General features: G+C 43.2%; 2 protein-coding genes across 3 annotated transcripts; one reads left to right on the top strand and one right to left on the bottom strand.

The window, feature by feature from the left end:
* Positions 1 to 151: 151 nt before the first annotated feature.
* Positions 152 to 17517, bottom strand: DLST (dihydrolipoamide S-succinyltransferase). 2 transcript variants are annotated; one of them, XM_083617156.1, is made up of 15 exons: positions 17370 to 17517; positions 12954 to 12990; positions 11562 to 11610; positions 11041 to 11096; positions 9998 to 10072; positions 9636 to 9691; positions 8865 to 8976; positions 7850 to 8008; positions 7489 to 7565; positions 6857 to 6954; positions 4687 to 4817; positions 4112 to 4185; positions 3545 to 3628; positions 2415 to 2582; positions 152 to 1423 (listed from the first exon to the last, which is right to left on the bottom strand). In XM_083617156.1, the coding sequence occupies exons 1-15, from the start codon at positions 17442 to 17444 to the stop codon at positions 1289 to 1291; spliced, it is 1386 nt and encodes a 461-aa protein (XP_083473282.1). In that variant the 5' UTR covers positions 17445 to 17517; the 3' UTR covers positions 152 to 1288. The 2 variants fall into 2 exon arrangements, with proteins under 2 accessions (XP_083473282.1, XP_083473283.1); XM_083617157.1 differs by having other exon boundaries at positions 12954 to 12987; positions 17370 to 17512.
* Positions 13119 to 27744, top strand: PROX2 (prospero homeobox 2). Its single transcript, XM_083622235.1, has 6 exons — positions 13119 to 16467; positions 19492 to 19666; positions 20773 to 22363; positions 24294 to 24395; positions 25711 to 25905; positions 26381 to 27744. The coding sequence occupies exons 3-6, from the start codon at positions 20924 to 20926 to the stop codon at positions 26564 to 26566; spliced, it is 1923 nt and encodes a 640-aa protein (XP_083478361.1). The 5' UTR covers positions 13119 to 16467; positions 19492 to 19666; positions 20773 to 20923; the 3' UTR covers positions 26567 to 27744.
* Positions 27745 to 27939: the final 195 nt, after the last annotated feature.

Raw genomic sequence — 27939 nt, 5'->3', positions numbered from 1 at the left:
ATTACGCCATCTATACTAAACTCAGAAAAAACTTGGGCAAACTCAGCTCAGGTTCTGTTCCTTTGAAGGTATTCCTCAATTGCTTATAAACACGTCTTACCCTAAGTATCATCCCACTGTATTTCATTTCTCCCATTCATACACACACACATAATTTCCTTGTTTTATTTTGTTTAAAATCTGTCATGTTAAATACTTTAATTACAAGTTCTGTGCGGCGAACAAGAGTAATAAACCCTGCAGGCACTAGCAACCCTCTCACTCAACAATATATGTGCACGCTATTGTACTAAGGATATGTCCCCATGAACCAGCAAGCCTTAGGCTAGGATACATGCCACACAAGACAACCTAGTCCCAACCTACATTACCATACCATTGCAGTCACGAAGTTGATAACACCATTCAGTGAGGATTAGATGGAACGTAGGACAGCCACCGAAGGTTGCCATCTCCCCCTAATCCCCAGCAGCCAGTCAACTTGAACTGGACCTGACAGCGAGATGGGACACCAATTCTGCCCTACCAGAGGCTTAGAACGAAAGAAACAACTTCCAAGTGGGAGAGGGAGAGAGCTGCTACTGCCACACTTCCTTGCTTGGGAAGGGATGAGGCAGAGGAAAGTCCCTGAAAACAATCCTTAGAACTGCCCCTCATACTAGGAGAGCATCTAGATAATGGCTGGGGAGGCAGTATCCCCTGGGAGTGCCTCATCCCGTTAAGGTCAAAAAACCCACAAGGTGGCTGGAGTGCAGATTTACTCTCCATTACTGGAGGCATGTAAGATCAGGCACAGCAATTGAACCGCCCTAGAGAGCCTCAGGCTAGCTTCGCTGTTCCAAAGATCTAGAGCCTTCAAGTGGAGCAGAGACCAGCCTTTCCCCTCCGACAGCTGCCGCGATGATACTGAATTAAAGCTGAGTTTCTGTGCAAGAGCTGCTCGAGAGGGAAGCTCTAGCTAAACAGCAGGCAGCTTCTGTTCCCATAAGATCGAGAGATGAGGCTATGTCTGTTTGGAGCAAGAAGAGGGGAAATGGTAGGTTACATCTGAACAGGTAATGACACCTGCTTGTCTGCCCTGGGAAGAAAATGAACCATCTTTGGAAGAGGCAGGAAAGGTGGGTGGCACACTACCCTCGGGGGTTCCTTTCAAAGCACCTCCTGCCACTAGGGGGAGGAGATGACTGGAATGAAGCCCTGCTGATTCCTGAATGTCCTCTGTTCCATCTGCTGCTGCTGCTGCTGCGTCCTTGCTCTACTGGATGGGGCAGGTGGGGGCTGCTGTTCTCTACAGGTCAAGCAGCAGCACACGAGGATCTTCCACCACAGCCTTGATCTTGCGCAGGAAAGTCACCGCCTCTCTGCCATCAATCAACCGGTGGTCGTACGTCAGGGCCACATACATCATTGGGCGCACCTCAACCTAAGGAACAAAAAAGAGACGGTTAAGCTGCACATTTTCTTTTGTAATCAACTTGGCGCTGTACCTCAAAGCCTAAGCAAGTTACATTTTAAGCTTTGTAACATTTGCCCTGCATAACCAAGAAAGTGAAACCTGTTTGGGATACCCGCAAGCTGGAGTTTTCTTATGTCTTAATAATTTGACACAAACTCTTCAAACCTTTCCCCCACACATTCACCCTCTAATTCGAACCCAGAATACTCCCCTATCTTCTCAGAATAATTTACAGTTGGTCCTTTTCTGTTGCACTTGTCAGGGCTCCTAGTTCAGCCTGATCCAATTCCTTTTCCTCCATCATTAGACTGGACAATTGGTTAGAGTGTGGTGTTGATAATGCCAAGGCTGCAGGTTCAAGGCCTGTATGGGGCAGCAACGCAGGGGGTGGACTGGATGACCCCCAGGGTCCCTTCCAACTCCACAATTCTATGGTTCTATTTTACTAGACTGAAGGCCCCCTTTAAACATTACTCTAGGCATCTGGAAGATGATTTGCTATGAGCAGCTTCAGCATGGGTAGGCTTTATACTTGAAGCAGCATCTCCACCCCATCATTCAGCCTAGACAATGAGGTCCAGCTCCGAGGGTCTTCTGGCATTTCCCTCATTGTGAGAATTTAAGTTACACAGAACCAAGCAGAGGGCCTTCTCGGTAGTGGCGCCCGCCCTGTGGAACACCCAGCCATCCAGGCCTGTATAGGGAAGTTTTTAATATTTGATGTTTTATTGGGTTTTTATATTTTTCTGGAAGCCCCCAGAATGGCTTGGACAACCCAGTCAGCTGGGCGGCATAATAAAACAATAACAATAATAATATATTGACTTATCTACCTAGCCTGGTCATTTACATGTCATCTCAACTGTGCAGAAACCAGTCACAGAAAAGTGGCTTGCCAGCAGCTAAGGTAATGTTTAAAAGCCCCATTAAGCCCCTTAACCTTCCATACAGTACATACTTTCCCTCCAACAGCAACAGGCCTGTCAAAGATGCCATGCATGCCCAAGATAGCAGACTGAGGGGGGTTGATGATGGGCGTCCCAAACAGGGATCCAAATACTCCGCCGTTGCTGATGGTGAATGTACCGCCATCCATATCCTCAATGGCAAGCTCATTCTTGCGGGCCTGAAACGAGGGCGGGGGGATACAAACTTTAAAAATTGCTTAAGACGGTAATGGAGAAAAATGGGGTGCTGCTCCCCAGCTCTCAGTTATCACTAGCATGTGAACACCCCAGAAAGCTCCCCACACTAAGCAAAGGCAAGAAGTTATCTGAGAATCCCCAACAACTAGTGAAAATATTGAGGTTACAGGGGGAGTCCTTTGAAGCTCATATAAATATCTTCAAGGTTGAGGGTGCTATCAAATTCAGAATGATCAAAGCACAAGACAGAGAGAGCAATAGATAGGTTTTTGCTGGGGTAGCTTAAGACTGTAACAGAATGTGCCTTTTTCAACACATGGCTGTTCTAAGAAGGATAAGAATAAATTAACTTGAGTTGTTCCTATTTTGCCGCAGCACTGTCCAACATATTATTTATGGGTGTAAAAAAAAAAAAAAAGGAATACAGGTACACTTGGTTCCAATACATTGGAAGGGACTATCCTCACTCTGCCACCATATTAAGTGCTACGTGTTTAAGACACAGCATGATGAGTTTCTGTCTGCCCCCACAATAATAAATCATGCTTCCTTGAGAACACCATTACTGTTGACAAACTTGCAAATTTACCATAAACAATGTTTTTTTCTTGAACTGCAACCAGATATGGAGATGGCTACTAGTTTAGATCACTTTTTAAAAAGTTAGATTTGTCTTCCAGAAAACTTGTTGATCAACATCTATTAGTCAGAACAGCCAAGTGTTTTCAGGTAATGTATCACAGAGCACTGAATGCTAGATATATATCTGGGCTTCTTGAAGTGGAGACTCTGCAGTTGGCTTTAGCTTTTGTCAAATTACTGAACCAGAACCTTCATCCTGCCACTGTCTTAGTCCCACTCCCCTTTCCCCCTTCTGATTCCCCTTAAGAAAGATGCGTGTCTGGTTTTCACCCTTGAGAACCCTTTACACTCGAAACATTACCTTTTCCCCCAGCTCATTGATTGCTCGCTCAATGTCAGCAAAGTTCATTGTTTCTACGTTTCTGATTACAGGGACCACAAGACCCTGAAAGAAACAAAGATCTCTGAGTCAAACACAACATACATAACATGACAACAAGAGCCAAATATAGAGCAAGCCATCACTGGACAGAGGTGCGTATCCAGAGGTACCATCTTCTCTAACTGATTGAGACAGCCCGACATCATGAAGAGCCAGGGGGTGGAACTGAACACCCTCTGAACATTGGGGAGGTGGAACTGCCTTGGCCCCTAGGAGCTGGCGCCTATGGGTGTATCTAAAACAGGATTGAGGGACTTACTTCCTCTACCCTCTCCCCAGTCAAATTTGATGCCCTCTGTATCTCACTAGGCCTATGACTGATCCCCCATGCCATCCTGGAAGTTTGGACAAGAACAAGCACCCTCCCCTGCTGTAGGATTACACAAGGCCAAGCAGCTTATCTCTGAATTTTTATTTCTTACAGCTGAACACCAAACCAAATGATGTCCCATGCATCAGCCAGATGCATGTTCCCACTATACATACCCTAGGAGTCGCCACTGCAACACTGATATCCACATATTCCCTGTACACAATCTCTTTGGTAGTATCGTCTATCACTAGATGGAGAAAGAAAAGTAGGCTATTACATACAGCAGCATCAAGAGCCAAGGCTCTAATCAGGAGCACAAATCAAGCTTTATTGATTTAGTCCATCTCTTCCTTCCATTCACTAAAAATTAGTAATGGAGGGAAGCTGATCTGCCAAGTGTAAAGGAAACACGAGGTTTCCGCCAGTCACCACCTTGCAAGGAGCAAGTGCCTGGACCTTTTCTTTTTCCTTCAAGTCCTCTGTGTTTGGAGGAATAGGCAGTCTTGTCTCATTTACACAGACGCATGGAAAAAGGTAAGAAACAGCAGGAGTTGGGCATGCAATTTCTTTCCATAGACCAACTTCTGCCCAAGTGAATATCCTTTCGCAATGAAAGGGTTTGTCACAACACAGTTGCTTTTCTTTGCACAAGTGCAGAGACTTGTCATGAGGTCTGATAGTACTACCTTCCACAGAGGCTTGCTCACGACACTCAGGCATCTCAGAAACACTGCCCCGTTGTTCTCACCTCCATTTACAACAGGCTGCTCTTGCAAGGCAAAGGCTGCAGCTTTCACGAAGGCAGACATAAAGCCAAGTTTCATATTGTGCTTCTTCAGGAAGTTGTCCCTGTGCCGGGCTCTCATTTCCTGGATGTTACTGAAAAAGCCACCAGAAGAACATTTACTACTAGGAAAAGTAGTAGTATCTACTTAAGCACCAGATCTGCAACACATCCCTGACTAGAGTTACTTTGTGGCTCAACCCTTATTTCAAAAGTGGCTTGCAATTTATTTATTTATTTATTTTAAAAGAAGAAATGTTATCAGAGTTTCAACAAAGAGTTTCACTGCAGTATAGACTGGCTGATCTCTGAGAAGTGTATCAGGAGTGGAAAAATTACTAATATTTTCTCTCCCTCCCCAAAGTTTACAACAGCCAATTACTTTACAACCATTACTAATGTTACCCTCAGGGTGTCACCAAAGCAAGCTACTGCATACTATGCTGAAATGCATATGGCTGTTCAAAGTATCCCCATGTGACGATGAGCTTTCAGGCAGCTGAGCACTTTAAAATTCCTATAGATATTTACATTATGGGGACCACCACCACACACCTGGTCAAAGGAGGAATAAAATGTCAAGATTTGCCTGCTGGTTATAGGTTCTTCACTGCTGCACTAGAGCTAGAGGGTCACACAATGAAACTAAAAGTTGGGAGATTTAGAAGGAGGAACTTCTTCACAGTGCACGTAGCAAAACTATGGACTTCACACTCACAAGATGTCAGTGAGGACCACTAAGCCTGATGGCTTTAAAGGAGGATGAGATAAAGCTAACCATGACAGGTATCTACTGCTTCCAGTAACAGAAAGCAGTATGCCTCTTAATACCAGTTCCTAGTGATCATAAAGGGGCAGAATGCTCATATCTTGTCTGAAGGTTTCCAATAGGCACATGTTTCGCCAATGAGAGTACAGAAGACCTCTTCCCAAGACCTTGGAGAGCTCCACAAAGCCAGAGTAGACAGGTTATAGGTCTCTTGGGTTCAGTATTGACACAGTGAAAGCAAACTTCAGAATAAGCATAATGGGAAATGAGTGGGGACCTTGTGCCTCCAACAGGCTCCATCCATCCTGACAGAATTTGACCCTCATTTTGTTTATGACTATCTAAAAAGTAAACCATGTCTCCAGTTCCTTTGGCCACACTTAACAAGCACATGAGTTTGGGGCTATGTCCTTTGGAGGACCTCTGATGCAATGACTCTAAAATGCCCTCAATCAGCGTACAGAAAGTAGCAGTTACCATCATTCACTTACTGGAACAGAAGCCAGCCACCCAAATTGAACAGAATAGCTTTGTCTTGACAATTCTAGGCAGGCATTGAAGTAATAGCCTTCATCTTCCCCCTCCCAGACAATATGGCTTTAGAGAGGCAGTTTTTAGCAAGTACAAGTGTCCCTTTGGGTTTAGACTGTTTGTTTTCCTTTGCCTAATCTTGTTTAGAGCTAGGATTACCGTCCAAAGACATTACCGCCTCCCAAGATACAAGGGTTTGAGGGGAGAAAGCCATCATGAGAAGCCTTTACAGCAGACACTGACACCCAGTGGGGAGGCAAAAGGCCTTGGCCTAAGCCCTTGCAAGTCGGGGGGCAATCAATCCAAAGCAGATTACTGACTGCAACAAGAGCCCAAGGCCAGAGTAAAGCGACACCTCCATTAGCCTCTAAAATGAGGTAAGTTGCAGCATTTCCTCTCCAATCACGATTATTTTGCCAACCTTATTATTCCAAGCACCAAATATTTACGTGTTTTGTCTTAAGAAGCAGGATAGGATTTCATAGAGCAATTTGATTTGGGCACCATTTTCCTTAATGTGCTGAAACATAAGCTTCCCCCTCCCCAAATCCATTAGTGCTCAGCCCACAAACGCACTTCATGGAACACAGTTGGTTCTTCAACTGCCAAGGAGAGATGCTAAGGCTGGGCGAGAGCTCCAGGACCTGCCTTTCGGCCGGTTGCACAGCTGAGTCCTTGCTTAGAAATAGCCTCAACTCTATACAACCAAGGAGCTGGCTAAAAGCGCTTCATCCCAGGACAAAACACACAAGATCAATGAGCCAAAGTTCCTGTTCTTAGTGCAACATGGAAATATCTCTGCTTACCTGCACATACTGAAGATATGGTCCTTACCTCATATCAATTTCATTGAAGGTAGTAAGCATGGCACATGTATTTTGAGCCTCTTTCAGGCGCTGAGCAATGCGTTGACGCATCCTGTTCATTTTCACCTGAAGTGGGACAAAAAGAGATATAGTCAAACCTCAGATCCCGAATGCCTCCGTTTTGGAACGTTTCGGCTCCCAAACGCCAAAAACCCGGAAGTAAATGCTCCGATTTCCGAATGTTTTTCGGAACCCAAATGTCCGGCACGGCTTCCGCTTCAGTGCAGGAAGCTCCTGCAACCAATCAGAAGCCACGCCTCAGTTGTCAAACATTTCGGAAGCCAAACGGGTTTCTGGAACGGATTACGTTCAACAACCGAGGTTTCACTGTAATGGGGGAAAGGTAGTTTTGCAAACTGACGTTGACAAGGATTCACATTGTTGACTATCACTACCAGGAATAACACAAGTAGGAAAGGCAGTGCTCATGAGCTAAAAACTTTGCTGTATTCAGCCACTGCTCACAGAATCGTACAACACAACTTGACCACTGCATCTCATGAGGCTTAGAATGGAAGTTTTTCAGGCAAAAGAATGGTCTCTGCTCAGCCTCAATCACCCTCATCCACTGCCCCATAAGTGCAAGAAGTTTCCAATTACCCTTTGCTCCACTCTGGCTCCTTTGCTGACCCCGGGTTCCGCCACAGGAGCAGCTGCAGCTGGCTTTACTGCAGAAACTGAAAGAAAATTGGGGGGGGGGGGGGAGGAGAGAGAAATGTGTCAAGGGACTGAGAGAAGAAGGTTTATGTCCTGGCAAGCAATGGATGAACACGAAGGCTATCTGAAGTAGAGATGAAATACTCATTTGGGAGATGATACCTAAGGCATGCTAGGTAGCAAGGCGGACATTTTTTAACACTCTCCTGTGGACAGTTCTGCAGTCTCCAGTTCGGAATAACTCCCTGCTTATGCAGGTGGAAGGAGGTTGGTTAAGGGGGATTAGAGATGGTCTTGGTCTCACCTGGTTTAGAATCCACAGGGAGTGATGTCACAGGGGGCACTGGAGGCATCGTAGTGGGAATTTGGGCTGCAGGGGCAGGTGCTGCTGCAGGAGGAGGAGGAGGAGGCGCTGCCGGTTCTGGTGCAGGGGCTGCTGCTGGTTTGGCCTTGGCAGGTGCAGCTAAACAGAAGAATTGAGAAAGGCAGTTGCACAGGCAGACAGAATCCAAGAGGTGCATTTTTTCCACACACCATCCAAGCAGGCTCTTTCAGTATCTTTGAGAAAAGTACCCTTTTGAGTCAGGAGCCCATATTAATATAATAAGACGGCGCTCACTTGTCTCATTGGCTGCTAGCACCCAAAAATAAACTTGTGAAATGGTATAGCTATGCACAGAGGCAGCGGGCTCAGGAGGCAGCAAGTTCCATAGATTAGGTTCTTTTAAAAGCTGAGTTTGGAAACCAACCGAAAGCACTAGTGACAACCTTTAAAGCCTTAAAATGGTTTGCTACCTGTTGTATCTGGCATCGTGTATACCCACACTAATTTGCTCAAGGCTCTGAGATTAGCAACTGAGGCCCTGTTCCCAGGTCTAACATTTACTAAGGTCTGACTGACCTTTACTAAGGTCTGTTCTGTTTTCAACTTATTTTGTTTTAATATGCTTTTGCTTTTTATTTTATATTGTACCGTATGATTTGAACTGAAAACAGGGTTACCCAATGTGGTGCTTCCATGGGAACAAATGTAGTAACTGCATATGAGTCACCTGTTCCCACTTTCCACCCCTCCTCAAAGAACCTGCTTCTCTCTATATATCTTTCAATAAATCACAAACCCTTGTATTTTTACACATTGCTTATAAAATTTTGCAGGGAATTACTGTGATCTTTTCCCTGCCAAATTATGCAAGTTGAATTTGGACAATTCAGTCCAGTTACAGCATTCAGATACCAAATTTTTTTTTTTGCAGCAAAGCCCATCATTGTCGCAGCTGTGACAGTGTAAGAAACAGATGTGGCTGGTCCCAACTTACCTCCGGTTTTCCTGAGTTTAAACAAAGGTGTACCTCCTTCCACTTTCCCCCCATCAGGAACTAGAAGTACTTCAATTACGCCAGCTGCCGGAGCTGGAACCTGCACAGATGTCTGCAGATAAAACACAGATGAGCTCTCCTCTAATCATCAAAAGGAAATATGTTAAGCAAATGGGACTATCCCTTGAAGAGGAATGAATGATACATGAATGGGATTGGATTGGCCTTTCTGCAGAAATCATGCAAAGAAACAGCATCATGGAGATATCACATCTTGGGGGTATACATATTTCACTGGAAATCAACTCTGCATTTCATCACAAGAAGGAACAGTACAGTTATTTATTTGTATCAACTGTACTGCTTGTTAAGTCTAGAGCCCTCAGAGGAAGCCAATGGTGTGGCATTTGCTAATAAGCCTCTCCCTCTCCAGTATAAAAACTGATTCACTCGCAATCTGTGAATGGTGGAGGACATGCAAGCTCCCAGCAGGCATAGTTGAAAACAAGCAAGTTTTCTGAGTCAAAAGCTAGAAGAGTGCCCCTTGCCTAGGTTTTGTGATCTTCTGTTGTCTTTAGCTTACCCACCTCCTCTCTGGAGAGCATAAAGAAACTACCCCATAAGAGCAACATTGCTGAATCAGACCAAAAGGCCTATCTAGTCGGGCATCCTGTTTCCTACAATTGGCATTTTCTCTATTTTCCGCACACAACGCATAACTGAATACATCATCTGGCGTTTCTAATTATACAAGAAAAATAGGACGTTTACCTTGTCTGTTTCAATCTCACATACCACTTCATCTTCTCCTACTGTGTCACCCACAGCTAAAAATGAAAAGAACCACCCTAAGTAAGGGAACTCTTAAAGCTCATTTTCTTAAAGCTCACATCAATGCCTCGTAGAGAGTCTCAATTCTTACATATATGCCGGAGGACTTGCAAGATCATAATAAGGGTCTGGACATTACATACCTCATAGAGGACTTACATTGACCTTTCAATCTTTAATTAGTTTGGTCAATTTTCACCTATTGATTAAGTGTGTCCAGAGCTCCTTTCACCAATTACGACTTTAGTGTATTCCCACAACAGACCAAGAAAACCATAGAAGACAAAAAAGCTGCCTCTTACCTTTCTCCCACCTGACATCTCCCTCTGTGACTGATTCTGCAAATGCTGGTGTGTTCACTGTAACAACTTCTTCCCCTGTAGAAGAAATGCATATCTGCATGTAGTAAAAGCCTTCACATTCAGTCATTTTAGATTCTGGAATGTCTATGGACAAACAGCATTATTAGAAACCTCTTATATCTAGAAATACCTCCGAGAACATCTACACTGACCTATTCACACAAAAGCCATGGTTTGTTGTCCCACAGATGATCAAACAAACCGTGGTTTTCCTCTCTGAAGTTTGATTTGTTTCCCAGCTGCTCTTGCCTTGTATCTTTGATGAGCATTTGGGGTGGGGTGGTCAAGCAAACCATGGTTAAGGAAGGGAGCTGGGTTCACACAGCACACTAAACTTAATTGAAAGAAACCAAGGTTTGTAAGCCAATGACAAACAATGGCTTTAGACTGTTGTTTGTTGGCAGTAAACCACAGAAGCTGCTGGGCTGGATTCACACCTAAGGCCAAGTTATAGTTTAATAAGTCGTGGTTTAGCGTTATGTGGAAACCAGAACAGTGTCACCTCTCTTTTCTCCTTAAAATCTGCCTCCTCAGGTAGACTGTTCTCCCTCTTCCATAAAAGTAGAACATTGTGGTCATTTTGCAGTAGATTCAGGACATATTTATATACTTACTCTTGCCTCTCCATTATTTCCCAAACTGTTGAAACAAATCATAAGCTTCTCAGGACAGGGAACAGACTTTTTTTTAAGTTTATATTATTTTGCAGAGCATCTTTTACATCTTTTTACATGCTAATAATCATGCTTCAACTGAGACACTTGGGGGGGGGGGAGCGACCAGTAAGGGACATAATATATCAGAGTCCAACCTACACTACATCACAACCACCTGTAGTATGACAAACAAAGAAAAACACAATTCCAGTCTATTACTTTGTATTCCTGCATTTTGTACTCCTTAGTTTAGACTAAGAATCAGTTGGAAGGGAATGTGCAGGCAGAGAAGCCCTCCCCCCAGCTGCAGTCATCTCAGGTACTTACTGCACACTGTGGTGGTTCTGAAATAACGGACAGTGAACACACGGGAGCCATTTACCCTGGAGAGCAAGAAACAAGAGATCAACTAAAGGCCAGCAAGAAGCAGTACAGATTTTGCATCTGTTGGCCTGACTTGATTGGGTTGTCAATCAGCAGCCCTGACAATTAACACGCTCATCGGGGCAGATGACATTTTGCACAGCACCTAAGGGAGTCTATTTCAAGGCATTCAACAATCAAGGAAGATCATATTTCTGGGATGCTACCTAGCTTGTCCCCTCCAGAACAAATTATGCAAAATATGCAAATATATAAATTGATTCAAATCAGGTCATTTATACAGTTCAAGAATTCTTCTACTCTTGGTGCAGAATGTGGATTACTCTGGTCTGGGATAATTTGGACACAGAGAATGCAGCTACCCTTCTCTGACAATACTGTAACTAGGAAATGGGGTTGAAGAAACTACTCTCCATCCATGCAAATAGTCACAACATATTGACTATTTACAGTTGAATACTTACAAATGCTTCCTGCTGTTGGCATAAGCTAACCCCTGGCATCGAGAGACACCTGGAAACAGAAAGCACTTCAATTAGAAATCTGTTTACATTATATCGCTTACTACAGTAACGTGTACTAAGACAAATTAGTTTAATAAATGTTATAAAGGTAAAAATAGCAGCTGTCAATTATCATTGGCATGTAAAAGTCTCCACATCATTATCCTAGTCCTCAACAACCTAGTCCTTTATCTGTTTTTTTATAAAGGATTAATAGCAGCCCCAGTATCCTAAAGCTAAGTGTTGACCAGTGAGGTGGGCAAGATTAATATCTATCAAGAAATGGAAAAGACACTAACATAAGATCTCTGCATTCATTTACTTTATTTTGTAGCATTTCCTCCACCACCACAACATCCAGAATCATTCAATTCATCTGCATCTGGGGGAAAATGTTTAGAAAAATTTGCATACCCTGTGCTCCTTCCCTTTTTTTTTGATAAAGAACAAAAATGTTTACAACATATGATTTCTAAAAGGAGCCATTTTTTGGGAAGTGCTCAATTAATTCCAATTAATTGCACAGTGTTCCTGAAATAATTTATACAGTGTCAAATTATGCCAGAATAGGCGATCCCATGAGGTTTTTTTCCAGAACAATCCTCGTGAGCAAGACTCCAAATACTTATTGGTTCCATCTTAGAAATTCTCCCTGTAAAGTCATATGGGCTAACTTATTCTGATGTGAGTTTTAACATGTTTGGGCGCTTGGGATCATCTTATTATCTGAGCCAAAAAGTTACATCAAAATCACCTCCAAGATCTCTTGCAAGGCAACCTACAGTTCTCTAAATTATGTATTTTGAACATAATTCATACAAAACTCCTTCGGCACAAACCTACTTAAGTGAATGGGAAACGCATCAGAGCATCTCTACTTTTTCAAACTTATCAAATTGGTGTAGGTTAAAAATACTGTGCTCATCCACCTATATATCCTGAGTATCTGGGCAGGAAACAGGAATAATTTATCCATCCTTTAATGTGGGAACTGCCAAGGAAGGTTAAAAATGGAGTTCATTGGTGGTTATGCTGACTCTGCATTATGGTCATTTTCAAATATTCTAATCTGTACACAAATCTGTTGGTTGAGTGAGCTGGTCATTTATGCTACATAGCTTGTTTTAACATATCATAGGTAAACATGGAATTCATTTCTCACTTTCTTTAATCTTTAACTACTTTTAAACCCACTTGTGGCTTTAAAGAAAAAAGTATGAATGTACTATAGTTTTTAACCAGGTTTTCATTAGATTTCCCTTGTCACGGTGATTATGAAACAGACAAGGCACCTAATAATAATAATAAGACAGACAGACAGACACCTAATAATAATAATAATAATAATCTCACCGGAGAGTGAATGTTTCCCCTGTGGACAGCTCCCCTGCTGAAGAGAAAGATTATACAATCACCAATACAAAAAAATAAGTCATGAGTAACTCAAGGCAGAGTCACCTTTCCACACTATTCTACATTCCAAAGTAGAGAATAAATATACTGTATTCAGATTCTCTCTTATATAATATGATGGCTAAATATTGAGGTATGACAGCTACATATTGCGAAATGGGGTAACAGGATCAAACTCGTGATTACAGGCAATTAATATGCATAGTCTTCTCATTTGAATTACTATGAAGCCTAATGGTTTAATTAAGACGAGCACTGCCTCTGGCTTTTGATTTCATCTTTTGATTTCATCAGGTAAGCCTGTACAAACAATAGGATGTAATGGAAAAAAAATGGATGATAGCCAATGCTAGTCATACAAGTAGATCCACTGAAATCTTGTCAATTGATTTAAATGGGTCTACTCTATGCATGACATAGCTGGATACCACCCAGTGAGTGTGATGCAGTGGAAAGCATGTGTTCAAATCCTTGTTTATCCACAAACAGCATCAATCCCATGTCAGTAAAATGGAAATCATCATAGCTTACTTCAAAAGATTGCTGAGAGGACATATACTGACTAGATAAAGCTCCCTGAGCACAGTAGCATGATTAACTGTAATGAGGCAGAAATTCCTATTCTGATGAGCTACATAATTTGTAAACTCATTTTCAGCTAATGATTTTAGCTTCTAGCTATTACACTGAGTTCATTTTTTTCAGTATTATCCTGATTGCACAGCCCAGATTCCTAGGTTCAGAAAAGTCACAGCCCAGATATATTTTACAACATGAAATATGGAACAAGCAGTGCACAGCACAAGAAGACGGAATAGTAGTGGCTACTACTCTATCCTTCTCAGTATACCCACCAGAACTCCTTGATGGAACTGAAGCTTCATGTTATATGGCTTCCCAGTCTCGTTATAAACTTATAAAATGTAACAAAAATGAGATTGGAAGAAACCAGCCCTGTATTCATGAAGTAATACACTTGGCTGTGACAAAAACTTGTGAGATATATTATATTCTACCAAAGAACTCTACTCACACCAGGAGTAACAAACAGATCATTTAATATCACATCACATCATCCCAACAAATCATAGAAGAAACAAAATGAACATGACTACACTGCTATTCACACATTAAAACACTTCTAAAATGTTTGTTTGAGGGAGTGGATATGGTGACACAAATCTAAATGGCGAGGTTCTGATCAATCTCAGACCCCGTTGTTATCCATGTAATCTTTATTCCAAACACCAAACTTCCAAGATCACATAGCATTCTGAATCAAAGGCTATGATTACCCTATGCAACATGACAGACACATCCACCCACCCTTAGAATACACAAATTCTATAGCAATGCTTGTGTGTACATATATATGTCAGTTCTTTTTATTTCTCAGTTGAAATATAATCGTTTTAAGAGAAAAAAAAGTTTTCTGGCCCTAGATGAAGCAAAGTCTAGAAAGCAGTGGATAAGTTGCATACATGATTAGCAAGGAGACAGATTAGAATGTGGTATACATGAGGAAAATACAATATAGGTCACTGCTCTGTTTGTTGTTCAGATGTCACATGTGTTTTTTTCTATAGATATTGCAAAAGTAAAGATGCCTGGTTCAGGGGCAGTAAAGTAATGTCATGTTCTAGCTGGCTGATCTTACGGGGTCCTTAAAATGGGGGCAACAGGTGCATTTTAATGAAACACTGAGCTTGTCCCCTAACCTTATTCATCTTCACTCCAAGCTAAATATTGAGTTTTTGGTTCAGTTCTTTTTAAAAATCTACTCCTATCCTCACCTCAATCCCCACTTAACCTCCACACTGTCCATTCCTGACAGAAATCCTCATTCCCAGGAACTAAACTAAATCTTTTGATGAGCTCCTGGGTCTCAGGGAATATGTTTGTTCATGGCTAAAGTAGCTAACATAGGGAGGGAAGTGATGTTGGTGGGCAAGGCCTTCAACGGCAGGGTAACTGTGTTGTACACACAGCTATTCTGCTATCACAGAGAATAGTTCAGAGAATTACTCTGGTAAAGAGAAACACTATTCCTTAAAAGGGACCCGTTCCCAGGGAGGGAGAACATAGATATGGTGGACACAATGGAAACATGGTGGGATAGAGAGAACTAGTGTGGGACACTTCTCTCTGGATAGTGACAGTGAAAGTGGAGATGCCCTAAAAACCTTAGTAGGAGAAAGCTGAACTCTGCTGAAATAGTTCAATGACATTGGTTGTCAGCATATTTTACAATTCTTTGTGAGTACTGCTGCACTTACGGCTGATTTACAGACTTCCCATAGGAATCAGGATGGTCAATGTGAAAACAGGATGATGGACTAGATGGGACTCTGTTTTGATCCAGCAGGACTGTTAAGTTCTTATGCTATGATAACCCGATTATTGTGAATTAAAACCTTGTGTCTTTTCCTTCTCAGCTACCTCCTCCCCAATTTACTGCACAGCAAGTTCCCCATTTATTCTGCTACCTTGAAAGCTTTATACACTCTCTCTTTCTGATAATGTTTTGTCCACAAATTTTTAAGACCTTCCATGTTCAGCTACTCCTTTCAGCTGTTCCTTCTAGGTGTAGGCAACTCGCTGATACATTTTTGCTGCTCCTCTCGCCAAAGATTCAATAGTGAGGTAGTCACTAATTCAGCACCCTCATAGTTCTTCTCTGGAACGAAGTACTCATCTTGCAAAAACGTTTCCCATACATTTCTTTTCAACAGGACATATACTGAATCCAAACTTCCCATCATTCAAATCAATAACTTTGAATTCATCTTATATTCCTGCCTTTTGTTTTTACAACAATGCCAAATTTGTCCATTACTTCAGTTCTTCTTTCCTTTAACCCCAACACTCACATCTGACCTTTCAAGTGCCTTTGTTCTTCCTTATTTGACATACTGTAACTACAACAGCCTTCCTTGATCCATATCTCCATCTTTTACTCAAGTTCTCCCACTGGCCTTTTGGTTAACTGTGTTTCAAAGTCAAATGCTTTCAGTCAGACTGACTGTGCAATCCTAACTTACAGATATACTGGATAGAGGAGGTTACGATGTGGCATATTTCCCAAAACTCCCTCCCTGCTGTCCAAATGAGCTGACATGAAGGACTTACTCTGGCATATCTACTTACATTAGCTGAAAGTGTTAGTTAAATTGGCAGAAGTTACACCACTGTTGAGGCCAAAAAAGGGTATGTCAAGGTCAGGAAGAGGGGCAAACATTGCATCCTAATTCCCTCCAATCACTGATCCTGTATAGGGTTCAGTGTACCTACACCACCAAAATTGCAGGTGTGCCTAAAACCCAGCCCATACGAGTCAATGGAAGGGCAGAAAATGATCCAGCCAACAGCAATTATGATGCAGCTTCATTTACACTGGAAATATGCCAGTGTGCCTGCCTGGTTAGGATTGCTCCTACTTACCATGCCCCAACAGGTATTTTACTTTTTGTTGCTGCTCAAAAAATTGCTCAAATCTATCCATCCCAAACAGAGTAATAAACAAGAAAAGGGGAAACTGTGATGGCTGAATGTTAATTACAGTTAATTAGGATGTCACCAGATAATTGCTGCGAAACAGATATATTGTACCATGCCAACTGGTGATGAGACAGTGGCATTTTATCTTGGCGCCCGTTACCATACAAGTAAAAACTGGGGGGGGGGGGACAAGGCAATTATTTGCAACGATCATTAACGAGGATCCCGTCATGCATAAACATTCCGACTAGACAAGACAAATGCGCTGTGCGGCATTGAAGCAGGTGACCCCTGCTTCCGGGCCGGGCGGAGAGGGGCATCGTTTGCAGACATCCGCGGTGCGAGGTCAACCGGGGTCACACCTGCTAAACAAACTTTCGCGGTTACCGCGTAGGCTGCTGTAGGGGGACGACACCCGCCGATACAGAGGCACAAGAGCCACGCGTGATATTAGGCGTCGCCAAGCTGTCGCGCTGCGCTTCAACCTTCAGAGCCACCTTCACGCCCGGCAGGATCCCCTGCCGGCCTTGGGCTCTGAGGTGGCCGACGGCCGCCGTTCAGCTCCATGCCTGACCTCGCCTCGCCCTGAAAACGGGCAGGGCCCGGAGGCAACGGGAGGCGCCCCAAGATAAGAGCCGCTCCCCGCTCGCCTTCAGCAGCCCGTTCGGGGCCTTCCGTTAGCCACGGGCAAGAGGCAGCGGGGCGAGGCGAGGCAGGGCAGCCTTCCCCCGGGGACGACTGCGGCCTCCCCCGCCTCGCCGCCCCGCGTCCCCCCGTTGCCCTTGGTGCCCGTCAGCACCTTCGCGGCAACCCCAGCCCGCGACCTGCCCCTCCGTCTTCCCCTGAGGGAGGCAGTACCTGCCGCGCGGCGCAGAACGAGCGTCCGAGCGCCCGGTTGAGGCAGCGAGCCCGGGCCAGAGAAAGAAGCAGCATCGCGGAGGAGGCGGCGGCGGCAGGAAGAGCCCCAGGGCGCACACCGGAAGCAGGCCCGGCGGAGGCCGGATGCAGCCTGGGATCGACCAACCGCGGCTCGAGAAAGGGGCAGGGCGCGGCGGGCTGTACCAATCGCGGCTCCCCGAAGCACAAAGGGAGGGCGGGGCGAGGAGAAGTCGGGGAGCGGAACGGCCCTGAGGGCGAAGATAGCGGCAGCCGGCGTAGACCCTACAAGAGTGAAGAGGAGCACGTGGCGTCTAGCTTCCGAGTCGACTGCAAAGGCCGTTTTTAGCCTCTGCCGGAGCGCAAATGAAGCAAATGGGCAGCAGTAGCGGCTGTGCTTGTGCCAGCATGCTGTTCCTCCCTCAAGCAAAACACCCCCCCCCCAAAAGATCTTTCTAACTGTAGAATATATGTATATGTATTAAGCAAGTTGTCACTCTATTTTTTCTATCTCTGTGGGCTCCAGATCTTGCCCTGCATCCTCCATTCCTGCAGTCGTGTGCGACCCCTTCAAAAGCATTTGCAGAGGCGAGCCCCCGAACAAGGAGGGCTGCGTTCTGGGAAGTGGGGCTGCAGGGGGCAGAACTGGACAGGAAACTTTCCTTCTGAGAACTTCCCTAAGTTAACCACACTGGACCATAGCTGTCAACGTTTTCCTTTTTTCAAGGGAAATTCCCTTATTCCGAATAGGATTCCTCGCAAGAAAAGGGAAAAGTTGACAGCTATGCCCCGCACGCCCATCTGCTTCGCGGTTTGCGTGGGCGGCTGCAGAAAGGAAGGAAAGGGAGACAAGTTTCCTGCCACGACCTTCCTTATTTTTGGATCTAAGTCATTGCCCTTTCTTTGCAGCATGATTTAATGCACAAGCACACTGTAAACGCAACAGTTACTTTGCTGTATGTAAGATCCAGGATTCATCTAGTCCAGCCTCCTGTTTCCAACGGTGGGCAGCCCAATGCCTGAGAGCTCATAAGCGAGACAGGATAGTCTTTCCGCCAAGGTTGGCTCAATACGTTTTGCAGCCTGAGGTGAAGGACAAGTTGGTGCCTTGCTTCACACGCAGAACCTTACTGGAATGGCACTGAGGACAGGACAGAACCTTTCATTTCACCTGAGACAGGAGGCTTTGTTTAGGGAGCTCAGGACAGGCTTTGTGGCATCCACATTTCTGACTTCCAGCAGAAAAGGTCAGGAGGAATGGCCGGATGCTGCCGCCCCACACTTGCCACCTGAAGAGATTGCCCCACCCCTGCCTAATGGCAGGCTAGCAGTGCCACTCACCTAGCCAAAGTGGCAAAGTTTATGGGGCCCCCTGCAAGGTAGAGCAATACAAACCCCGGTGGGAAGTGGTGAGGTTTGAAGAAGAGCAGTGTTTATCCTCAGCTCATGACGCCTAGGGCAGAAAGTGGGAGGCAAACAAAAACCTTTTGGGATTTTCCACACCCCACCCACACATTTGGTGGGCAGAAAAGGGAACTCCATTGGTAGAGGGAAGCAGAGCTGCTTGAGACTCAATGAAGTGAATCCTCTGCCTCATCTGCCACCTTACTGTGAATTAAGGATTTTTAAAAATAATTTTTTTGTATCTTTTTATTATATTTAAAGCTAAGAAGGTGGTTTCAGAAATTATTGAGACTCAGCACTGATCAATTGGTCAGTCAAGTCCTCATTTGGCTGACAATACTTGAGAGTAACTTCCATTTTTTGTTTGAAAGAGCAATTATTGTTCAAATGACTCTTTGAGGTGAAATTCATTCACATACCATCAAATGAAGGTTGTGATATTGGAGCTCTTCCACAACAAACCCATGTCCCCTAAATTTGGCTTTTTGCAATAAAGTGTAGGATAACTTTTGCTTGAACTAACCTTCACACAAACAAATAAGAAAGAATGCTCAATAAATAGCTGCCATCTAATCTCCCTGCAAGCAAATCAAAATGAATACTGAATAAACAGGTTGTCTGAGAGCAACCATGGTGTAAATGTTAAATCCCACATGTGAACTGCACCTGAGGGTTGCATTTCTGTTTTACATATTCATAGGTTTCCTCAAGCTGGTTGGCTGCTGTTGGCCTTCCTCACAGCCCTGTGACTGGTGCTGCAGTTAGAGGGATCTTTAATGACAGCACCAGTGATTCAGTGCCCTCTTTCTCAGTAAACGGGTCTGCAGATGCTGTAAAAGTACAGAGTAGCATTCCATATACCTTTGCCAGCCAAGGTAAGTATGCTACACAATCTCCATGTGGAGAGATTTTGTGGGGTTCCCCCCATAAGGTTTAATTGCAGATTTTAGTTAGAAAGACTGTAGAAACAACTTGTTTTTAAAATATCTCTGACAATACCTTTTTATCATGCTTTTTTCTTTTAGAATCTCCTTTGAAAATCTTTCCAATTGCAGTTGAGGGTATGAAAAAGCAACTTTATTATTTGGGTCGCGTCTGATTGCTGAGAAGGATTTAAGAAGTGTCAATACTCTGACTATTTGCAGAGATCTTAAGAAAGTTTGATGAAGTACCCAGACATTTGGTGCGTGTCTCGGAGAAATTTGGGTCTGAATTCAGGACTGAGTCATGATGAATTTGTCAGGATTCCTCTTGAGAAAATTTTGAGAAAGGTTTGGAAAGGGCATTAGATTCTTTCAATATCTTGAGATAATGTCTTACTGTTCAATGTCTTCTGTATGCAGTGAGAGGTTTGGCTGTTTGGTAAAGTACCTTTGGCAGCTGATGGAAATAGTTTCTCACAGCGCTGTAGCTGTGTTTTTACATTCTTTCTTTAGAGATTTCTGGAGGAGACTATAAGGATGCAGATGGTAACTTTAGATATAACATGATCACGACTGGTGAGCATGCTTGCATTGGCACAAATGTGGGGGTTCAATCCATAAAGGACCTACCCTGGTGTACATCTGACTCCTGAAATTCAGTCAACATTGGCATATTCACTGCAGCCAAAATAGGCACAGAAGGTGCAAAAGAGTGCCAGAAAGAATGCTGTGATTAGATAGGAGGGTAGATTTCAGTTAAATGTTCAGAAATTCTTACTCATTATATGAACAGTTTAGCAGTGTTATAGGCTAATGGGAATGTTGTAGGATCTCTTGGGGAATGCTTCTTAGAATATATGATATACTACTTTGGGGCTGGGTGTAAAATTTTCCAATTCTTCCAGCTCTATTGTTTGTTTTCTCTAGACAGACTGTAGTATTTGAACAGAGATAGAAGATGAATAAAGGAAAGAATCATTTCCGTACATATGGAAGGCTTATGATTTTTATAAAATACTAGATAGTATATATTCTCTTTCTTTCTTTTGCCGCTCCAGATTTCTGGCCTTCAAAAGTGTTTTTTAAAAAAGAAAAGTCATCACCTATTGTGTCGCATTCATAAGTTGTGCCTGTATTACAATCTCCTTACCCAAATAACTCCTACTGTTTTGTTGGATACTAACCCTGCATCTCAAAGGAGAAATAGATATGAATGGGAATCCTATTGCTGATCATTGTGATTACAGACCTACTTCTGGACATGCTGGTGGACAAAAAGGAGACACTTGTGTTGAAAGAGACTGTTTCTTTTCCCCTGCTTCTTACTATGCATCCATAATATCACATCTCCTCAGCCAGCCAGAACCTAACGGTGAACTAGATCCTAGCTTTCTTCTCCCTTCCTCACAGAAAACTGAACTGCTGTTCCAAAGTGCTGGGAATGGCACATTTTCCAGGGAAGCCTCCTCCCCGAGTCCGGACTGTGGCTTGATTAACTCTAGTCAGTTCCATAATGAACACCTGCAAGCTAAGAGGGCCAGGGTGGAAAATATTATCCGGGGAATGAGCCTGACACCAAACCCTTTAGTGCCTGGTATCCAAGTGGAAGGAGATCAAAACCATTTAGAGAAAGTAAAGGGGAACTATAGAGAGAACAAGAGAAAGCAGAGAGTTCCTCAGCAGCAAAGTCTGCACGATATTTCTCTGGCAAGAGCTGGCCAAAATGGTATTCAAGCGGAAGAATGCCTCCAGCTGAAAAAACAGCTCCACATTTTGCAGCAGCAGCTGAAGCAACTACAAGAGAGGTTTGCTCAGCCTCATGAGCTGAATGATTCCAGTCCAAGCCAAGGAAGTATGGAGAAGACTTTGGGTTTGCTGAAGGAGAAGTTTGGACAAAGCTTGGATAGCAGTAGTCAAGGTGTTTCAAGCGGCCATCGCAGAGATCGTTTTTGTAGAAGCATCCCCAAGACGAGAGGATCTGAATGGTCAGAGAAAGGAACTAGAACAGCAGATTCGCATAGTCTGACTTCAGAAGACAGAGCTCTTTCAGAGATATTGAAACGTGAGTTAATACAGGTGGTGACACAGGCTGTGGACTCTGTTTTGAAGCAAGTATTGCCTGAATCCCCAGACCCTCAGCCCCATCTGCCAAGTAGTCCCACAGTAACAGCTTCCTCTACTGGGAGAGAATTTACAGGTGCTGCAGCAAGTGCATCCAGCAAATGGCTTCCTAAGATTTCTTCCCATAAAAGCACCATTTCAGTAGCCACAGAAAAACTTCCTGCTTTTCCTTCCTATCCCATCCGCTCAAAAATGGAGAGAAAACCCTGCCAAGTACCACCCGTGAATTATCCCTTGGTTATGACCTCTGAAGTTCAAGGAAACAGTATTTTTAGCCAAATGCTGCTATGTGGTCAGAATAGCCCTTGGGGCAGCCCGTCTCCAAAAATGGTCCCTTCTCCAGAATGCTTAGATAGGCCATGGCGACCAATCAAACTGAAGTCATCTGTCATGAGACACCAACGATGTCCAACACCCTATAAATCTGCTGAAATTGAAAGTTTGGCCTCTCTTCCAGCTTCAAATGCAGAGTTGGCTGAAATGCAAGCTATGATGGATGGAATGTACTTTCCTTCAACACATATATCCTTCCTATATCATCAGCATCTGTTAGTAGTAGGCAAATCTGTTCATTGCAGCTTCTCCTAGTTTCTAACTATTTTTTCAGTTTCCATTGGGGGGTTGTTGTTTTTTATCCTCAGGAAAATTCACCAGCCTTCCAGTGCATATTACTTCTAACTATACAGTGGTACCTCGGGTTACATACACTTCAGGTTACATGCGCTTCAGCTTACATACGCTTCAGGTTACAGACTCCGCTAACCCATAAATAGTGCTTCAGGTTAAGAACTTTGCTTCAGGATGAGAACAGAAATCATGCTGCAGTGGCGCGGCAGCAGCAGGAGGCCCCATTAGCTAAAATGGTGCTTCAGGTTAAGAACAGTTTCAGGTTAAGTATGGACCTCTGGAACGAATTAAGTACTTAACCTGAGGTACCACTGTAATGCACTTTTTTTGTTTCCCCCCACTAATACTGGCACCATCCTTACTGAGATTCAGACATCCAGTCAAAAGTATTTTATTTCAGGAGAGAAAGCAGCATCAGGGGCACTGCAGCAGGGGAAAACGGGTTATGCACTCATCACCCCACTCCAAAATACATCCTCCAAAAACAGTTTCTAACCAAATGACCCCAATGAGATTTTTGTTTTTCATACACTTGGACTGTAGCATTTCACATCACATTGAGCTAGCGTATTTGAGTAGGAAATAACGTCTTTTGACATTCTGTAACCAGAATCTGACATGTTTCCCTCATTACATGAAGAAGCAGGACAACTCCGCTACTTTGTGTTCTGAATAAATTTATAGAACTTAATAAGAAGTAAGTAAAAGTTTATCTCATTCATCAAATGGTTCTGCCCTTGCAGGAATGGAGCAACAGAAACATTAACACATGAGGGTTTTTGTATGTAACTTGTATAGAGGTGACCAAAATAGATTATTAACTCCCACCCTGCTAAAATACCCAGGAAGGACCTAGTTATTGGCTGACGCGAGCAAAATAATAGTAAAAATACTTGTTAGATTTCCCTTTTCTGCTGCAAAGGCCCATAAAGAGGTTTTATTAACTTAATTGTATCTTGGTTTGTTAATGTCCTTAGTTTATATGTAAGTACCATATATTTCAACTTGGTTTTTTAATCTCTTAGCAACAGCAATGTAACACTAGGCTAAAAAACAGGCTTTGCAGCTCATCTAGCTCTGCCTAGTTCTCCTTAGTAAAGGCACTGTCTCTCTTAAACATTCTCTGTCAGATTAGCCCATAAAAGCCTGACCTCAGCATCTGAACTATTCAAGATTCAACATTGTGTTAAGGGCTCTCATCATGCCCAAACATTTAGAGAGCTATCACACCTTTAAGAGCTGTGCAGAAGGAAAAATTATCTCAGGTGAAGCTTCCCTCACCATTTCAAGTAAAGACACACCTAAACAAATTCTGCCTTCCTTTTAGGATTGGTTCTTTTAGGATCTGGATCTGGGAAGCTTAACTGCACTACATGTGCCTATGGAACAAGAGAGATTTCCAGAAAAATAAATGCAAGTCGAACAAGTGACTGGTACAATGCAGGATCTCACACTAGGTCAGATCCTACTCCTGATGAATAACTCCTGACCTAGGGTGAGATCCTGCATTGTCATAGCTTTGATCATTGAGAAAACTAACAGGGACGATAGAACCTGCACTCAATAACTTGACTGCTCAGCTTCCTCCCCTTCCTCTTGCTGTGACAAGTTGATTCCTGCCCGCTACAATTGATAGACATGGAATCACTGCTATATAATGACAACAAGAAACAGCATTTGCCAGCAATAACTCTGCATCAGGAGTTGGCAGCCCTTAAACATTGTTCAGCAATTGTTCCGCAAGGTAGAGTGTTACACAGCCCCAACTAATGCTAGCTAGGGGGACTGGGAACAGCAAGCAACTTTTTCCTTGACTTCGATTTACATCCAGGAAGCTTTGACGCCTGGCCATCTGAAAAAGGCTAAGCTGATGTTCTTCTTCTCTCGCTATCCCACATCCTCTCTGCTGAAAACCTACTTCCTAGATGTCCAGGTAAAAGTATTTGGCTTCTTGTACTCCAAAGTTAATGTAAAAATATGTGCAGATGTTAATTTATTACATACCAGGTTATGCATTGTTCCAAGAAACTGAAAGAGGAAGAAAGGTATTGCAAGAAAGAAGTACCAGCTAGCAAATATGCGTACTGGTGTGTACAAAATAATTGTAATTGAGGGGTGGGTGAGGGGTTGTTGTTTGTTTGTTGCTTGGTTGGTTGTTTTATTATGTATTTGTGTTTTTATATTGTAGTTTTATGTTGTGAAGCAGCCCGAGATCTACGGATGAAGGGCTGTATACAAATTTAATACTTACAAAATAAATAATAATTTTAGACTGTACCACTCCTGCCTGTCTGCCTAGTCCCCAGCCTCTCATTTGGATAAAATGTTTCATTCTGGGGTTTGTTTGTTTATTGGTGAGCTATATTAGGTTCGATTTTGATGGAGAAAGGTGGAATGTAAATAATTAAAATAATACATTGGATTGGATCAGTACATCCTCCGTAAGGTTGTGGGTGTCAGGTTGGAATCAGAGCATACCACAAAACAGAATTTCCCTGCCTTTTCTCATGAGTGAAGCGCAAGGCCTCTTTGGAGATCAGTGGTGGAGCGTTGGTGGTCCCTAGTGACAGTTTACAGAGCAGCAACATCATTATGCTTATTCACAATGGATGGCAGGGGTGGGGTTGGAATGGATGGCCCATTGGTGCTTTAGACTTATAGAGGCATTGTTTTCCACAAGAAGTTGAAGAAGGAATTAAAACAGAGGTTTGACCTGGGTTTTGATATAATGCATATATTCCCAGTAAAAACCTGGCAGTGCTTATCTTTGTGGGCAAGACCTACTAATAGGTTTGCTTGAAAGTATGTCTTGATTAGCAAAGGACATATTTTTCCCTGCAATTATTCTTTTAGTTCAGCGGTGGTTAACATAGGTCTCTCCAGGTATTGTTGAACTCCAACCTCAGCCAACATGTCAGGGATGGTGGGAGATGTAGTGTAGAAAAATCTAGAGGATCACATCAGCCACACAATCTGTCTGTTGCCCCCTTGCCCTATTGAAAGTGACTTCTGCTCCAAAATAAAGGGGCAAGGTGGAACCTGCTAATTAAGAAGACAAGCTGTCTGCATCAGGGGAGTCATATGCCCATGACTCATTGTTTCTGCTCATGTCTTCATGCTCCTTCACCATGGGTGTTTTCAATGTTATGCCTCCAAAATCTGTCTCAATATTTCCCATCCACACAGGTGGGAGGTGCTTGTTAGGATGTACATATCCAAGAATACCATGTTACATGCTCTTTCCATAGTTCACCCGCTGCATCACCTCCCAGCTCATCAAGTGGTTTAGCAACTTCCGTGAATTTTATTACATCCAGATGGAAAAGTTTGCCAGGCAAGCAGTCTTGGAGGACCTCACAGATCCCAGTGACCTCATTGTGACCAGGGACTCTGAGCTCTTCCGGATCCTCAATGTGCACTACAACAAAGGGAATGATTTTGAGGTGAGGTTACACTTGCTACATAGTTTTATTTTGCCTGTTGTGGCATTTTTCTGAGAAAATGCCCTTTTTACCAGAACTAGATAACTCCCTAAAACATAAGGACATAAACAGTGAAACAGAACACTTTAGGCTGTGCAGAAATGTAGTCTTTTAAGCACACTGGTGTTGGTTTCCCCCCACAATATGCTTTTGTACATTGAAGGTGGTAATTGTACACACCTTCGTACAATCATGTCATCTAAAGCGGCAGCATGTACATCTGTCTGTACACACAGATCAACATGTTTTTTCCAAACTAGTGCACAGCAGTGTTCTTTATTCCCCTCTCCTCAATTAGTGTTTTAATATAATTAAGCAAGCAAACAAACTTTTTTTGCAGGACATTCACTTTGATGAAGATCAGTCCACCCTATGCAGATGTCAAACTGACCAGTGGCTGTTTCATAGTCCTAACTTTCTTCTTCTCTGTCTGTAGGTTCCTGATGGTTTCCTGGATGTTGCTAGTCTGACCCTTCAGGAGTTCTTTAGTGCTGTCAGGGCAGGGAAGGACTCGGACCCATCCTGGAAAAAGCCGATTTACAAAATAATTTCCAAACTAGATAGTGGAATACCAGATGCATTTAAATCCTCCACTTGCCCCAAAGAGCTGAACCAAGGTTAATGCGCAGTTATCATGGCAACTGGTACATGTGACTATAAAACAAAGCTATCGCTTGAGGAAGAGGCTGGCCAATGTCAACATCAAATCTCCACTACATACCAGTGTAATGATTGAGATTGGACTTTGTAAAGAGCACATAGTACCATCAATAGGCTGATTACTTTATGGAGTAAAGTATATGAAAGGCACTATTCTGGGGTAGGGAACCTCCTCCTTTCCATCTGTTGCTATTCCTAAATGGCCACTATGTCCATTGTCAGTTCTACATGCTGTGTTACTCTCATGTTCACTGGGGCTGATGGAAACATCTGGACCACACTAGGCTGATGAAGGGTGACCTACAATTTGATCCAGGGTTCGCTAACCTGGAGCCCTCCAGGTTTTTATTTATCATATTTATACATGACTGTTCTGCCAAGGGACCCAACCTCTACTGGCTCCAGCCAGCATGGTCAGTAAGAAGGGATGCTGGGAGCTGTAGCCAAGCAATGTCTGGATGTCACAGGTTAGTTCCCTTTGATGTAAACCTTGCCAAGCCCCCTACACGAAAAGCTAAGCTTTCCACAAGCCCAACTGTATCCTCTTATGTTTGCTATTTGACTAGTCTCAACCCCCCGTTTTGCTAAAGCTCCAGACCCAAAACTGTGTGCCTGTAAATAAACTTTCGTAAAAGCTTCTGTAAACCTTCACAAGAACTTCAATTTTGCCTGTGAGCAGCCCACAGCCTTATGCATGTTTACTCAGAGGTAAGTTTCATTGTATTCAATGGAGCTTTGCTCTGATTAAGTATAGATAGGACTGCAACCCTTAAGTAACTTAGCACTGCTTTTCTTATATTCAAATGTAGCTTGTTATTAGTCTCGTCTGTGTATTTCTAATGTGCCCCTTGGTGTTGTCAGGCAGAATAATTTTGAGCACTCTTCCTCAGTTTCTCTGGAAGTTGCAGTAAACATACTTTAAGCCCATTAGAAGTATCCGGTTCTATCCCTTAGGTTTTGCTGACATTATATACTGTAGTTTCAGTTTATCATTCCTAAATTGTATAGCTTTGGTGCCCAGTTTATCATAAAATAAACAGGATGAGCGGGATGTTATTATGAAGCAAGAGGTTGTCCGAGATGTTGTGAAATTAGGGACAAATAAAAAGGAATACAAAAAAATAAAATGCACAAAATGCACTAACCTTGCACTCAGTTATTAAATCCGATGCTTAAGCATTCCACATTCCAGTGATAGGTCCTTCTATCATTAAAACAGCTGGCAAAGTTAAGCCAACACATTGTGGCCCGCTGGAGTTCTTCTTTCTCCCGTGTTCTAGCCAGACATGTGTTTATACAGTGGTACCTCGGGTTACATACGCTTCAGGTTACATA

This window comes from Podarcis filfolensis, assembly GCF_964270895.1.
Source record: "Podarcis filfolensis genome assembly, chromosome: 1".
Lineage (NCBI taxonomy): Eukaryota > Metazoa > Chordata > Lepidosauria > Squamata > Lacertidae > Podarcis > Podarcis filfolensis.
Note: the sequence above shows the minus strand (reverse complement) of the source record. Positions and strands in the feature narration are given on the sequence as shown.

Bases quoted from the DNA above. Each gene is read 5' to 3' on its own strand.
- PROX2 (XM_083622235.1), top strand. From the start codon at position 20,924: ATGAATGGGAATCCTATTGCTGATCATTGTGATTACAGACCTACTTCT. The intron at 22,364-24,293 runs TTCCTATATCAT...ATTTACATCCAG, and splicing joins TTCCTTCAACACATATATCC to GAAGCTTTGACGCCTGGCCA. The intron at 24,396-25,710 runs GTAAAAGTATTT...CTCTTTCCATAG, and splicing joins CCTACTTCCTAGATGTCCAG to TTCACCCGCTGCATCACCTC.
- DLST (XM_083617156.1), bottom strand. From the start codon at position 17,444: ATGCTGCTTCTTTCTCTGGCCCGGGCTCGCTGCCTCAACCGGGCGCTC. The intron at 11,611-12,953 runs GTGAGATTATTA...TTCTGTTTCCAG, and splicing joins GGGGAAACATTCACTCTCCG to GTGTCTCTCGATGCCAGGGG. The intron at 7,566-7,849 runs GTGAGACCAAGA...ATTTTCTTTCAG, and splicing joins CCCTGTGGATTCTAAACCAG to TTTCTGCAGTAAAGCCAGCT.